Below are 16,819 nucleotides of genomic sequence, written 5' to 3' on the forward strand. Positions count from 1 at the left end.
TATGATGACTGGTAGCTGGGTCCTCCTGCTAAAACTAGAGCTCCAGTCACACATGTTTTATTTTTAATTGATTTTTATGATCTCTAGTCATATAGAAAGATTTTGTTTCCACATGCCATTTATAAGTACAATTTATCTTAGTCAATGCCATTCGTTTCAGAATGCTCCCCCTATCTCAACCTCACACCAATCCCCTCATTTACACACACACACACACACACACACAGATATTATGATTGTGTTCCCCTACCCCTTTTCTCTCCATTTTTCTTCTCCCTTCTCTTGTCCCACTCCTCAATACCACAATTTCCAGTTTCTTTGTATTCCTTTTGTTAAACTGTACAGTAGCTGTTCAAAGTAGCTAGCACAACTGGGCTTCACCTCTGTGTATACCATGATTTACTTATAGGCATGTAGGCATAGGATTCTGTATATGTTTACATATATATACATATTTATAACATAGCTAACTTCCTCATGTGAGAGAAAACATGTGTCCTTTGTTTCACCGAGCCTGCTGTAATATAAAACATATAACTAACACTATGTCTTAGCAATTCTCTTTGACATGTATCAGAAACATTACAAGTTGGGATACAGTTCATGTACACTGTTGTAGTATTTACCATCGCAAGGAATGGAAACAACCCAAGTGCTCTACAGTGTATATGTGGATCAAGAGAATGTGTTATACATCTGATGACATTTTACTCATCCATCAGGATAGCTGAGATGGATGGAGCTCTCATAAGTGTTTTAAGTAGGTTAAGAGAATAGATCTTCAATGTCAGTCATCGTGTTCAGAGGGAGCTTCTTCTATCTTGAAGGTTATTTTCTGGGTCTCAAATTCCAGGTTCCTAGTTCCTTTTCTTTTATCTGTTAACAAAAGTAAGTTTATGGTCAATCATCTCAGTTGAATTATTGGAGATGTTCATTACCAATGTATCTTTGCTCCTTTCTTTCTTTTTTTTAAACTCAGGAGGGATTTTAACTTTTTCCATATATTTTTATTGTAATTACTAGAAGGGTTACATTATATCCACCAGATAGAAGGTGCATTACTTCACAAACATTGATACCCTTTCTCATGTCTTGGTCCCCATTTACCTCTCCCCACCCCCACCCCTCATCTTGTTTTCTCTCCTTCCCTAGGCCTAACATGTATTTTTCTCTTTAATTGGAGATGTTTTCTGCATTTCATTTTTCACAACTTGTCTGTAATGTATCAGGTATTTGTGGCTTTCTTCGCCTTTATCCTACTACATTTTTTGAATCAATGGTTGGATGTATTTATTCAGACTGGGGAAATTTTTACTCATTTCCTTTAATGTTATTTAAACCTTTCATCCTTCCTTTCATTTTTTAGTTAAATATTTGTGAGACATATGAGGTAGAAACTCATGATTGATGCTCTCCAGCTTTTCCTCTCAATTTTTTTTAGTGTCTTAGTTGAATGTTGGGTACATACATAGTTTGGAACTCTCTAATGCTACATTTTTATGTGGTTTAATTAGTTTTTCTATTGATTGAGTGAATATTCAGAGAATATTTAATTTTATAATTTTGTCTATTTTAATACTTATTCAATGGCTTCATATTACCAGTTCATATTTTTGCAGCTTTTGGCTCTGGTTATCTCTCATCTCCTCTATTGTCTTTACACCTTCATGATATACACATGTTTATTTCCATGTCCTTTTCTGTTGGCTTTATTGGCTTCATCTTAAAATTCTTATTCTAATCATTGTTTTATTTCTTGGTTATCAGTAATTCTTGTTCTGTCACATGCATACTAACAATTTTTGTTATTTTGACCACCATGGAATCCATGTTATAAAGGTTTGGACCTATTTTTACCTTTCCTCATCATAGTAAATTGCTGTTATGAACAAATAGTCTTCATCCAAGGAAATTTGGCTCCCTAGTGTATTGTGTTAGTGGTCCCTCACTGTCAGAACCAAACCACATTGAGGTCTGGGCCTCCCTTCAGTTCATCTGAAAGTCATTGGCATTCATAAGGGTGTTAGTAATTTGGGCCTGTAGTTTGACACCTCTCTATTGAAATAGCGTCTCCAGGTGAGCTCTCTTCAAGTGATCACATCCTTCTGTACTCCTTCATGTGTTTCTTTGAAGTCATCTGAGATCCTGAGTATAATTTACTGGGGCACTTTGGAAATTTTTCACTTCAGTTCTGCAGTTTCTTCATGTGTGTGGGGGGAGGTGGGGCTTGAATTCAGTGCCTGGGCACTGTCCTGAGCTGTTTTGTTCAAAGCAAGCGCCCTATTCCTTGAGCCAAAGCTCCACTTCTGGCACTTTTTTGAGTTAGTTGGACATCAGAGTCTTATGGACCTTTTTGCATGAGCTGGTTTTGAGCTACGAAACTTAGAGCTCGGTCTCCTGAGTAGCTAGGATTATAGGCATGGGCCACTGCTTCCTATCTCTTCATCTCTTCTTATCTTTTAACATCCTTCATACCTTGCCACAGCACACTCTAAGGCTTTTCCTTTTTGGCTGGTCTTGGGTTCAAACTCAGTACCTGGATGCTGTTGCTAAGCTCCTTTTGCTAAAGGATAGTGCTCTGCCACCTTTCTATAGTTCTGCTTCCAGCTTTTTTGATAATGCAGAACTGAGACTCTCAGTGGACTTTTCTGCCCAGGCTGGCTTTGAAACATGGGAATAGCTAGGATTATAGGTGCGAGATCAGCAGCTTCCAGCCACAGACTCTAATTTTGTTCCCTCTACATAGAAAGCCCATCCTTAATTTTTATGGAAAAGGAACTCAGGTCAGATCTGGGGAATACGGAGCCTCTCTCGTCTTGTTCTTTTTTTTTGTAAATTAGTCCTGTGCTGGTTTATATGTGATGCCTAGAAGCATTTATTTTGTGCATTGTAAAAGACTTTATAGTTGTTTGCAGTGGGAAGTTCTCTATTATATGATACTGTCTCGTATTTATTTATGTCTCCCTGAAGTACTGTTCAATTTATATACTTTTAAACATTCAAGTAAGGGTGTCATATAAATATTCTCCTTGGAGTTATTTTTAAATTTCAATGTTATTACATTAATAAAGTTTATTATGAGTGTGGCTAAGTGGTTTTATTTTAAAAGCTGTCTAATATCTTATTTTCTAAGCATATGACTTATCTGTCTATTGCCTTAAACATGGATGCTTGGTTTGTTTCTATTTATTTATGTTTTTGTCCATTCCAAAAATTATTGTTATGTGCATTAGCTCACTTGCACACGTGTTTATGTACATAACTCTTTCCACTATGAACCGTGATAGAATTGGTGGGTAATGATAATCAACTTTAAAGTTGTCTTATAATTATACTTTCTAGAATCATTATATCCAAGAAATACATACACACACATCTAATATATCCTATTGTTTTACTTAATACATGTGTGTGCGCATGCACACGCATTGATCTTGGGGCTTGAATGCAAGGTCTTCGGCCCTTTCCCTGAGCTATTTGGCTCAAAGCTAGTGCTCTACTAGTTGAGCCACAGATCCACTTCTAGCTTCTTTTGGTAGTTAATTGGAGATAAGAACCTCATGACTTTCTTCCCCTGCCTGGCTTTGAACCTTGATCATCAGATCTCATCCCCCTGAATAAACCACTGGTGACCAGCTGGTTTACATATTGCTTATCCTTAACTATTTTTAGATTTATTTTGACAGTCAAGCAGGTATAAAGTGATATCACATTTTTATCCTGATTTGCATATCCCTTTTGCACATCTCTTCATAAGTTAACTTAGCATATGCTTTTTCAGTTAATGTTCATTTATTTTGCTAATTTTTCTACTTCATCATTTCTCTCTTGCTTACTGATTAATGGGATTTCCTCCTATCTTCCTAGAGTTTATAGGTTTTGGCTTAAAGTACACAGTCTCACCTACAGGTTTGTATCATGATTTCTATATCTTTCAAGTGTTAGGGTTATCAGTGTGTGAGAAGAAATGCACCTACTATCTGGCGAATATAACTGTAACCCCTCTATGCATTAAAATTAAAACAAATTCTTTAAAAATCAAGATTTACTTTAAACAGCACTATCTAAATCTGATGTAAAAAGGATATTTCCTTGTATTTTCTGGTAAAAGTTGTTTTTAACTTTGTTGATATTACAAATGGGAAGGTGACCCATTTTAATTATAAAGTGACATTATTTGTGTTCCATACTACTCAAAAGATAGAACTCTTCTATAACCATCAGAAAATTCTCCAAGTGTCACTGTGGCTTAAATTAGAGAGTGCTAACTTTGATCACAAAGAGGCTCAGGGACATCTGCTAGGCCCTAAGTTCAAGCCCCAAGACCAGCAGAAAGGAAGGAAGGAAGGAAGGAAGGAAGGAAGGAAGGAAGGAAGGAAGGAAAGAAGAAAGAAAGAAGGAAAGAAAAAAAGAAAGAAAGGAAGGAAGGAAGGAAGGAGGGAGGGAGGGAAGGAGAGAGGGAGATAAATAAATATTTCTGGTTCAATTTATTGATGCTCATAGAAAACGTGGGGAGAGTTGAAAAAAGAGATTTAAATACATTTTCACTCTTTATCTTTTCACATTTCTGTGTGATCTCATTTTCCATGAGCCAGAACAAAACGTTGGGCATTTTGTTTGTCAAGAAGTGCTTTTCTCCAGATCTTGTTTTTATTTTTTATTTTTGTGGGTCATGGGGCTTGTACTCAGCCTGGGTGCTGTCCCTGAGCCAATCCACACAGGGACATCCACAAGATTTTTAATCTCTAATTAACCACTGAACGCTGAAAAGAAGTGAAGTTGTAACTCACAGTAGTAGAGTACTAGCTTTGAGTAAAAGAGATCAGGGACAGTGCCCAGTACCCTGAGTTCAAGTCCCATGACCAACAATAAAAGCAAGAATAAAAATCTTGGGGAGGGGAGCAGGGGTGGGATGTGGAGCATGGCAGTGCATGCATTTTATATATCTATCCTTCTCCCAGCCTCATCCTGAATCCCTGCCCTCATTTTCTCTCTGCCCTAATTTCTTCCATTTCTTGATTAGAAAAAAATATTTTTAAACCCTTCAGTTGTATATTAAGTATTTCTGCACAGGCATAAGCTTCAACTAATCCCTTTCTGTGATGAGGTAGGGTATAAATAAATAAAAATAAATAAATAAGCTCTGTCTTCCCCCAGGGTACCCAGTCCATTTGGATTTAGGTCATCCACATGTCTATTTATGATCTATTTTCAAATTTCAGGATTCTGACTGTGTAAGCAGAAACTGTGGTGCTGGCTCTAGGGCTGAAACACCTGCTAAAGCCGATGCCTGGCGGCGCCTCCCATGGCTTCTTTGCAGACTGGTGCCAGCCCCAGGGAAAACACTTCAGCCTCTGCTGACTGGATAGGCCTGTCTGCCTCCCGGTCTGGGCAACCCAGCAAAAGCAAACAATGATTGAAGAATCTAGAGATGTCTTTCTTCCTGGGTCAGCTCAATGTATAGAAAATGGGGCACTGGGACAAAGCTTATCCCTGAGGGTGAGAGGTGAGCTTCATGAAGTCCTGGTGTCCTTTGCCAGCCAATATGACTTTCCTGTGATTGAATTGCCCATCTGGTTACACAGCAGGCCTCAAGGGGACACCTTTCTAGTCCATGACCTTGTGAATTCTTTAGCCCCCACAGAAGCAGCTACCAACCAAGTTCCAGAACAAACAGGAAGGGATTGAATCCTAGTAAATCCATAGGATTTGTGAGCCTCCTGATTAGTAAGGCAGAAACTTAGAATAGGAGAAGTGAGGCCCCAGACCGAAGCTCAGCAAGTCCTAAACAGCCCCAAACTACCCCAGATTGCCTCACTAGTCCAAGTATTATTGTAGGGCATGAGATTCTAAGAAATAGGTCCCACTTCTTTTACTTCAAGCCCCAAGATTTGGGATCACATCTCAGTCCCACAACCCTCCTTATATCTTTTGGATGTAAGGACTGACACAATACTTGTCTGACTCTGTATCAGAGTTAGGCTCAGATGACCATTGGCCTGGAAGCTTGTCTGAGGTCCCACGCCTGTCCCTCTAAGGAAGCACACAGAGCACACACAGTGACCCTGTACCTGCTATAATGATGATTAGGCTCTTCATAGGAAAGGACCATGCTGGGTCTCCCTTCGTCCTTTGTCATACATTCTACTGCCATAGCCCATGACCAGCAGATACCAGGAAGTCAATAATTATGGACTGAGCAAAAAAAAAACGATTAAACAAGATAACACACAGTCTGCCAAACACAAGCAAGTTGTCATTAGGCAATTGTCCTCAGGGGACCTGGCTTTATCCCCAGGGGCCATCTCAAACCTTGGAAAAGAGACAGAGGCAAGAACACATAAGCATATACAATGTCCTATGCACATATACACCATCATATTAACTAAAGCATGGAATATGCAGCAGAGAATTTCAATGGTGTAACCCCCTTCCACCACTGTCTTACAGTTTAACAAAATGGATACCAGAAAGCTGGAATTTGGGCTGGGATGTAGCTCAGTGCCAAAGCATTTGCCCAGCAAGTGCAGTATCCTGGGTTTGATTCCCAGTACCAAAAAAGAAAAGATGGAAGAGAGAAAGAGGTAAAGGAGAAAGAAAGAAAGAATGAAAGAAAGAAAGAAAGAAAGAAAGAGAGAGAAAGAAAGAAAGAGAGAGAGAGAAAGAGAGAAAGGAAGAAAGAAAGAAAGAAAGAGAGAGAGAGAAAGAGAGAGAGAGAGAGAGAAAGAAAGAAGAAAGAAAGAAAGAAAGAAAGAAAGAAAGAAAGAAAGAAAGAAAGAAAGCAAGCCAGCCGGAACTCGTGGAGTCAGGATAAGGTAGTAAGGTCAAGGGAAGGAGAGGCAGACAAATAGAGAAAGGAAGAAAGGACAAATATAGGTGCACTATTCAATATGCATATGTGAATAACGAACTAGGAAAATTGAGGGGATGGCAGAGGCTTGGAGAGATGGGGAGAATGATGGAAGATTTACTGTACTCACAACCTGACATGTTCAATTGAGACCCCCTTAAAGATAATTTAAAGAGGAGGAGAAGCAGAAGGAAAAGGGCAGGGAGGAGGAGGAAAGGAGGAAGAGGACTTTATCTGAAAGTGACTTGCTTCCAAAAATAGGGCTCAAGAAATCAAGTTGTACATTACAGAAATCATACAGAAGGTTGATGAGCATAACTAATCATGTATTAACCACCGTGATTACTCTGTAGTTTTCTCAGTAGTCCCAACTGATACATTTTATTCTGCACTTGGGAGAACTTAATAAAAGAAAGAAATCATATGCTGATAGATCTGGATGCTGAAGCTCAACCCTATAATCCTAGATACTCAGGAGGCTCACAGGATCAGGGTGGGCAAGTAAATAAATACAGGAGGCCCTTATCTTCAGTTAGTTAGCAAACCCCCAGAGGGTTGAGCCTAGACTCAAGTGGTACAGAACCAACCAAAAGCAAAATGCCAAGCATTTGAGCCTCAGACTTCCAGACTTTCTGCACATGTGTGTACACACGTGTACACACACACACACACACACACACACACACACACACAGTGATCATATTAAGAGCTTAAAAAATAAAGCCAAAAATGTATCCTCTCGAAAATGAAAGCTGTTAGAGTAACGGTGATCTGAACTCTTCAGGATGAGCTGTGGAAAGACAATTCACCAGAGATGATACACAAATAGAATTGGCCCTGGCAGGATAGCAACCATCAGCATGCGTCTGTGATGCAATGAAAGGACTTGGATATGCAGCAGGGCAGGGACCAGCTAAAATGCTAAAACTCACAACCAATGTCACATTACAGTGTACCTGTAAAAACAGAGAAAAGGAAACCAGTAATGTTGATGTTAATAGCTAATGGCAATGAGAATTTACATAACTTTTGGAAATTTCCTTACTTTATCTTTCCTTTCTGCCACTCACCTTCTCCCCACTTGTTTTGACACAGGGCCTCACTATGTAGTTCCAGCTGGTCTGAAACTTTAAATCCAGTCTTAGCCAGAGATGCACTGGGATTACAAATACATGTTGACGGGGCCAGGAGTTTGGCCTAGTGGTAGAGTGCTTGCCTTGCATGCATGAAGACCCAGGTTCAATTCCTCGGTACCACATACATAGAAAAAAGCTGGAAGTGGTGCTGAGGCTCAAGTGGTAGAGCTCTAGCCTTGAGAAAGTCCAAGGACAGTGCTCAGGCCCTGAGCTCAAGCCCAGGACTGGCCAAAAAACAAAACAAAATAAATACATGTCACCCTGCCTGGCTTTTGGAAAGCTCCCAATAAAGTCACATAAAGGAGCATGAAGAGATTTTGTGAGTGATGTTTATTCGCTCCTTTAGTGGCCATGAATAAACATATATGGAATACATTAGTGAAAAAATAAACTGTAAATTTCATATCATGTGTAGTTCATCAGGCATCAGTAACACCTAAAAAATCAAAAGAAAACTAAATGCTCTACTGCAAGAATACCCCTGTATGGATATGGGAAGGTACATGAGAAATCTAGAGAAATCTGTAGCAATGAGAAACAGTAGCTGGCTTTTGAACCAAGGCTTGAAAAGATATGGTAGGCACTAAATATGGGATTAGCATTTACAGAGCTGACTAGGGTCTCCTAAGTTGGGGTGAAAGTGAAAGGTACCTAAAGTTCCTGTAGTATTGTAGGTGTGACCCTCCGTGAGAATGGGAGAGCATAGAGGAGAAGCACAGTGAAAAGACACAGGAGGGATTTTCCACTGAGAGCGATGCAGTGGGAATCATCTCTCCATGGCAAAGTGTGTAGCCCTCATTCTACTTTAACCTGAGGCATATTTGTGACACTAATGCAAGAATAACACATTGGTATTGTATAACAGTGATAAGCAGCGCTAGTGTAAGTAATCTAAAAGACCTTAGAAGCCAGGTGCCGGTGACTCACAACAACTGTATTCTAAGCTATCTGAGTTCTGAGGATTTGGGTTAAAGGCCAGTCAAGGCAGGAAGTTCCATAATGGTCTCATCTCAGAAAAAGAGTAATGGGGCTGGGGCTCAAGTAGTAGAGTCCTAGCCTTGAGCAAAAGAAGCTCAGAGACAGTACCCAAAGCTGGGGTTCAAGTCCCAGGACTGGTTAAAAAAGGACCTTACAGGTATTCAGTGGCCTTACCTTCACCTTCCATTCTGTGTTGTTTACTTTGCTCATAATGAGGCAATGTAGACTCTTCTGGGACTGATTCAGATGACTTAGAGAAGACATTAGTGCCACCTGTTCCATTGATTTGGTCTGTGGTCTATAAAGTAAGTAACAGTATTTCAAAATGTGTATGTGTTTCTGAAAATACTTCTAATGCCATATATCGAATATACAAATATGGTAATTATTCATCTTTTTATATTTGCACTAAAGATCCTTCTGAAATGAACTCATTTCATGTAAGGTTAGAGGAAAAATCAAGAATCAAATATATAAGATAAAGATAAAAAGATATATTTTAAGTATGAATACTAGCTATTATTTAATTACTTTTTCAATATTAAGGGTAAATGCTACCGTTCATTAAAAAGGACCCTGTTATTTGCAGTGCCTATTTCTTTCTGATTTGCATGTGAAACAACTGTTGTTGCTGCTGTGGTTGTCGTCAGGTCATTGATCATGTCATTCAAGCGTGTGACTATAGAAAAACCCAGCAGATGCACAGAACTATGGCTGGTGGGAGTATTTCAGCAAGCAACTAACTCAAGAACATAGACAGCCACCGTGAATATCCCATGAGCTTTGGAGGATAGGGTATCAAATACATAATTTTAAAAGTACTACTATTTTCAGTGGGATAGAATTAAATATAAAAACACTTTCCAGGAGAATAGCTTACATCTCAAAAGATGATATTTGTATAATAAAGAGAGATCCTAATACTGAATTAAGCAAAAGAAAAGGTAATGTCAGCTGGGCTCTAATGGCTCACAACTGTAATCCTAACTACTCAGGAGGCTGAGGTCAAAGAATCACAGTTTGAAATAGCTTAGGCAGCAAAGTCTGTGAGACTCTTTCTCCAATGAACCACTAAAAATCCAGAAATAGAGCCTGGCTCAAGTGGGAGACTGCTAGTCTGGAGCAAAAAAAAAATACCCTCAGGGCAGGGGCCCTGAGATCACAACTCAGGATTAACATCAAAAGAAAAAAGAAGAGTATTGTCCTAGATACACAAAGACAGAAGTACAGAACCTATATATTAAGGAAAAGCTTTCAGTGAGAAGAAAGCAGTAAATCACAGAGAGCTCCATGGAAATTTTGTTCTTTACATTAGATTTAAATACTGAAAGTTTTATCACAATATACAACTCTTCCCTATGAGGAAAAATTATAATAAGTTTTAAGAATGAAAGCAATAGGACAGTTTTTGTTTCTTTGGTTTTCAGATTCAGCTGGTTCCAACCTTTACACTGAGGGCCCCTCTTACTCTTGTTCAGCTTTCTAGACCACTTCGGGACTCTACCCCATGAGGTACACTGCCTGCCTCCTTTTTGGCTACTTATTGTTGACCAGGAGTCTCCCAGACTGTTGTGGGGGTTGGCTTTGAACCTGGACCTTCCAATTCCCAGCCTCTGTATCTGGTAAGAAGCTATTTCTTAAATGTGAAAAATGTGTCTTGTCTTTCTGCCATCATTCCTTTCTTATTCATTGTAACAATGTAGATGCCAGGATAATGAGTATCTTACTATCAACTGCTCAATCTATGACTGTAAGGATAAAATGATGAACCTAGGCATTCTCTGCTCTGTCTCCCTGGATAATGTATCCTAGATATTCATTTGTCTGATACAATGTCATATTAGGGAACCAATTGTCTGAATATAGAATTTTCTTCCTAATGGCTTCCATTTCCGCAAGCAAGAAAAATGAAATCCTTTTTAACATCTTCACTGGAAGGGATTCTAGAGATGAAAATTCTTTGCTGACAGATTCCTTTTCTCTCATGTAAATATTCATCCTGTTTGTTTCCTGACTATCTCTCCAAAGGTAATTATTCAGAAAGGGAAATGGATTCAGTGTCTAACACATAACAATTTTTAATGTGCTATAAAAAAACCAAGCCCTACGTTCCTGTAGGATGCATTGGCTAATGGTTTTCTTCAACTTGGTAATCTCTACGTCATTCATATGTGTATAACCACGGCAGATTACCCAATATCAACATATGCTAAGTTATCATTAAATCCATCTATAAATTTTTAGTTATATTTTCTGATTCCATTCATTAAAATAAAAAATTCTGGGCCGGGAGTTTGTCCTAGTGGTAGAGTGCTTGCCTAGCATGCACAAAGACCCGGGTTCGATTCGTTGGTACCACATACATAGAAAAAAGGCCAGAAGTGGTGCTGAGGCTAAAGTGGTAGAGCGTTAGCCTTGAGAAAGTCCAAGGACAGTGCTCAAGCCCTGAGCTCAAGCCCAGGACTGGCAAAAAAAAATTTGTTTGTGTTGTAATATTATAAACCCTTCCTTATTAGTCATCTCCTTCAGTTGCAATAATGTCTCAATATTCATACTTAGTAAAATAACTATAGTGCACTTGTTATTTTGAACTATTGATTGTTTAGAGTAGTCTGTGAGGTAAATAAATTCCTTTGGTTATATTATTGAATAAATAAAATACATTTGCAGGAGAAGATAGAATGTAAAGGATGAACATACCAAAGGCTGTTTATGCTCCCTGCCCTCACAACTCTCTTGCTCTTCTGCTGCAATAGACTGAGAGTCATGGCCTGCTGAGAAAACCATATTTTTCACCAGTCATCTACTGAAGTCAGATAAATGATAGTAAAAGAAAGAAGCCTATTCTTAAATTAGACATAACAAAAGTTTATCCTCAAGTGTTCAAAGTAACCCTGAGCAAAATACTTTTATTTCTCCCTTCAGGAATTACTTTAATGATCCAGATTTTCATCAATTGAATATATACTGAATATCATCTGAGAGGAAGACATGGAAACATTTCTGTGATTAATTTATTTGATATAAGTGAACCAACACAAGAGGCTAAAAATAAAATGTAAAAAAAATAATAAAAAAGAGCAAATTCAAAGTGCATATTCTTTTATTTTTATTTTTATTTTATTGTCAGGGTAATGTATAGGGGATTATAGTTACACTTGTCAGGTAGTGGGTACATTACTTCTAGCACACTGATAACCCTTCTCATGTTTGTCCCGTTTCTCACCACCCACCCCTCCCAATCATCTTGTTCCCCTCTTCTCTAGTTGCAAATATACAAATAAATGTATATATAAAATACCAGGTAACAAAGCCAGATACAGTAACTACATGAGATTAACCAGAAGGGGAAAAAGAAAAAAGAAATAACTGTACATTAAGAATCACAATCACCCTATTCTTATCTGCCTCATTTAAGTAACCTATCAGCAGCTCATTCCAATTGTTTTCACCTCAACAGCAAGTGTTTTCAAGAACTATTTCTTTTCTTATTTGGCAATCAGTTTTCCTCTTTTGTGACTTAATCTACTATTTGTAACATTCATTAAAGATGCCTTTTTTCCCTACTTGCCCAGATCGGGCATTCTTTGAAGTGAAGTTTACTTCTTTATCAAATTTGCACTGCATCTAAAACTTTCAGAATGAACAATATTTCCTTAGATGGTTTTCACTTCCCTAGTGGCAAGGTGGTTCCTACTGTGTCACTTTCTCTGACAAGACCAGGGAGGAACGGCCTTGTGACCATGCACCTTTAGGATTGTGTTTCAGATCAGACTCTCCATTAATAATAGCTCTCGCAACTTTAAGCATAATTTCTGAGAGAGTGATTTATTATATTTCTTAAAAAAGATGCTGTTGTAGAAAGTGAATTGATATTTTCTCATAATTGTCCACTGTGTCTTTCCTTTTCCAACAAAGTTCTTCATCTGCTCATTGCCATTTCTATATCCATACCTTATTTTCCTAAATCTAGTCTCTTGTCTAAGTGAGCTTATCACTTCTTCTCCCCTGTAAGTGATCCCATGACATTCCTATTGTATCAGAACACATTAAATTGAAACTCATTATGGAATCCAATTCTGTGGCATACTCTAATGAACCTATTCAAAGAACTTGATGATAAAAAATTGGTCAATTTACAAAGTGACTTTTGGCCTATAAGGAAAAAGGGAGACCAGGAGTTTGACCTAGTGGTAGAGTGCTTGCCTAGCATGCACAAAGACCCAGGTTTGATTCCTTGTTGCCACATACATAGGAAAATCCAGAAGTGGTGCTGTGGCTCAAATAGTAGAGCTCTAGCCTTGACAAAGCCCAATGACAGCGCTCAGGTCCTGAGCTCAAGTCCCAGTATGGGCAAAAAAAAAAAAATGAAGTATGCAATTGTAATTGTTCCTTGGATCCACCTTTTAAATTTACCTTTGTTAGCTATCATTTTTATTGATTATGAAACATGGCAGCCAATATATTACAAAGAAAATTTGTCAAATAAATTTTTAGAATTAAATAGGACTTCTTACTTAGTACTCGTGCCTTTACTGGACTTCGTGTTGTTAGATCTGCAGCCTCAGAGGATTGAGCAGCACCCTTCTTTAAAAGAACAAAGCAAGGAGTCTGAAGAATAATGGGATGAACAATAAGCTGTGGGAAGATGTGGGAATCACATTCTGATGAGATGCTTGAACAACTTCTTTTAGAAAGAGTGGAACGGGAAAATGTGAGAAGTATATATGTGAAACAAAAGCACATGAATACAGGGGCTCATATATGCCCTCTATATCCAGTATATCTTTTTAGGATGTGGAGGGCACTGACCAGTAATCCAAACATGTCCAGACATATTTTCCTGTATACAGAATCATACTTAGGATGCTTATTTCATTGATAAAAAAGTGAGTCATTGAGAAAAAAAGCAAAGAAAGAGTCCAGATAATAGATAGATGATAGATAGATAGATAGATAATGAGTATAAATCATATGTATTTGTATATAGGAAGGAATCAGCTGAACATATTAAAATTCAAAGGCATCAGGAAACCATATGGTTAAACTCATATGGATATGAGTTAGTGCCTAATTGTTTGGATGGTGACAATTTGTATGACTTTAGATTTTTTCCTTTATATTCATTTCTATTAATCTCTTCTAAGATTTTAATAAAATGCTTGTGTAATAATTAAAAGGAAAAATAAGTACTTGGCATTTCTAACCCAGAGTCTACAACACTAGCCTTAGGTGTCTTTGGCTAATCTCAGTCTTTTAACTTAAGACATTCCAATGACTATAGGCAAAGAATGAAAGTATCTAATTCATAATAAATAAACACATATTTTCTCATGATTTTTCCTTTGGATGCAATTAGTATTATTGCCGAGAATTAGTTTCTTCACTAATAGAACTTTTCTAGATGTTTAAATCAGCTTAGTTAACTAAAGTCCAAAAAGCAGATAACTTGAAATACAAGATTGGCTTTTTTTTCACAGTACTGGGGCTTGAATGTAGAGTCTAAATGTTATGCATTCCCCTTTTCCAGTCTAGGCTAACATCCTACCACTTGACTATTAGCTCCACTTCTGACCCTTTGCTGCCACTACTGGCTTCAAACTGTGATCCTCAGATCTCAGCCTCTGGAGTAGCTAGGATCACAGGCATGAGTTTCTGGTGCCTGGCTCAAAATCTTTATGTTGCTGGGTACTGGCTGAGAGCTAGGATTGTGGTTCAAAGCCAGCCCAGCAAAAAAGTCCATGAGATTCTTTTTTTTTTTTTTTTTGCCAGTCCTGGGCTTGAGCTAAGGGCTTGAGCACTGTCCTTGGACTTTCTCAAGGCTAGAGCTCTACCACTTGAGCCTCAGCACCACTTCCAGCTTTTTTCTATGTATGTGGTACCGAGGAATCGAACCCGGGTCTTCATGCATGCTAGGCAAACACTTTAACCACTAGGCCAAACTCCCGGTCCTCCATGAGATTCTTATCTCCAATTAACTACCAGAAAACTAGGAGTGGTTCTGTGGCTCAAAGGGACACAGCTGAAGAACTGAGGAACCCATGACCCACAAAAAAGGAATATGTGCATATGCATATGCCTTGCCACTGTGTAAAAGATCAATATTAAAAAAAAACAAAACTGGACTTGCTGGGCACAGTGGCTCACACCTATAATCCTGGCTAATTAGGAGGCTGAGATCTGAGAATCACAGTTCAAAGCCAGCCCAGGCACAAAAGGACCTGAGACTCTTATCTCTAACCTCTAGAGAACCGGAAGTGGGGCTTGGCTCAAGGGTAGGGTGGTAGCCTTGAGCCAAAGAGTTCAGGGACAGTGCCCAGGCCTAGTACAAGCCTGGTGACTCACAACAACAACAACAACAACAACAACAACAAAAACTGGACTGAATTTTTTACCTCAGTGTCATAGTTCGGGTTGTTTCCTTTAATAGAACAGCTATTGTCATCACCAGTCTCTGGTGCCAAGGGCACAGTTTGCACCATCTGCACCTGTGAACAAATGGCAGCGTAAACATGTTATTGGCATAAAACGTTATTATTTTTTTCCTCCTTTTGTCTTTTATTTGATGCTGGCAATTGAAGCCAAAGGCTTCATACATACTGTATACACTAGTAAGCTACACTTAAGTAATCTTGACTTCAAATACCATATAGTTTAGAACTTTTGGACAGACAATTTTCCTATTCCCAGCCAAGTGTTTCATATTTTTGGCTTCAGATTTTGTCAAATTCCCCAAACTACTAACACATTAGCTTCACTTCCTATTCATACTCATACCATACGTATATACCCTTCATTTGATTACCTTGACTTCTATGAAGCTCAGTATTAACACAGCATCAGTTAAAATGCAAGGCAAAAACCACTATACTTCTAGCATGAGAGATAAAACTTAAAAAGCCAAAAACACAAAAAATCAGCCAGTGCAAGTGGCATATTCATACATTTTGGGAAGGAGTGTCTAATAATATGATTTGGGGAAAAAATCTATCAATTTCAATAAATCAACATGTATGTTTTATGAGCCAGAGATTAGATTCTAGAGTATTTCCTTGGGAAAAATGAAAACATATCTAAACAAGACTACTACTAATGGAATGTGTCGGCCAGGCTCAGTAGCTCAAACCTCTAATTCTAGCTACTCAGGAGGCTGAGATTGCGAGTATCATTGTCCAGGGCCAGACAAAGTGAAGTGTTCACAAACCCTCATCTCAATAATTAAAAGCTAGACATAGTGACTCATGCCTGTCATCCCAGTTCTGTGAGAAGCATAAATAGGGGGATAGTAGTCCACAATGGCCTGGGATAAAGGAAGGCCTATTTAAACAATAACAAAAGCAAAACTAGCCAGAGGTATGGCTCTACTGGTTAAAAAAAATCAATATCAACTGGGCGCCTGTGGCTCACACCTGTTATCCTAGCTACTCTGAAGGCTGAGATCTGAGGATCTCAGTTCAAAGCCAGCCAGGGCATGAAAAGTCCATGAGATTCTTAGCCCCAATTAAGTACCAGAAAATTGGCAGCGGCCCTATGGCTTAAGTGATGGAGCTCTAGGCTTGAGCTGAAGAGCTCAAACACAGTGCCCAGGCCCAGAGTTCAAGCCCCACTATGTACCAAACAACAACACAAGACTCTGAATTCAAACCTCACTAGTCATAACAAAAGCAAAACAAAACAGAAAAAAAGAGGGAATATCCATAACAGTTGCATTCATCACAGCCAAAAATACAAACATTCCCAGTGTCCATGAATAGAATGAATAAATAAAATGTGATGAAATAATACTCCAAAATACAAAAAGAATGCAGAGGGTTTATGTAATAAGTATCTCAGAATGAAAGAACTTTTCTATGAA

The 16,819-nt window shown here is 38.5% G+C and overlaps 1 protein-coding gene across 1 annotated transcript in view; it reads right to left on the reverse strand.

The window, feature by feature from the left end:
• Positions 1–787: 787 nt before the first annotated feature.
• Positions 788–16,819, reverse strand: part of LOC150039676 (uncharacterized) — a 54,086-nt gene continuing 38,054 nt past the window's right edge. The window contains exons 2-6 of the mRNA XM_090327660.1: positions 15,360–15,452; positions 13,482–13,575; positions 11,665–11,738; positions 9,139–9,262; positions 788–876 (exon numbers count right to left, since the gene is read on the reverse strand). Coding sequence (XP_090183786.1) covers positions 788–876; positions 9,139–9,262; positions 11,665–11,738; positions 13,482–13,575; positions 15,360–15,446 — 468 coding nt within the window. The 5' untranslated portion in view covers positions 15,447–15,452. The remainder of the gene's footprint in view (positions 877–9,138; positions 9,263–11,664; positions 11,739–13,481; positions 13,576–15,359; positions 15,453–16,819) is intronic.

This window comes from Megascapheus bottae, unplaced genomic scaffold (genome assembly GCF_031878675.1).
Source record: "Megascapheus bottae isolate mThoBot1 unplaced genomic scaffold, mThoBot2.hap1 HAP1_SCAFFOLD_53, whole genome shotgun sequence".
Classification (NCBI taxonomy): domain Eukaryota; kingdom Metazoa; phylum Chordata; class Mammalia; order Rodentia; family Geomyidae; genus Megascapheus; species Megascapheus bottae.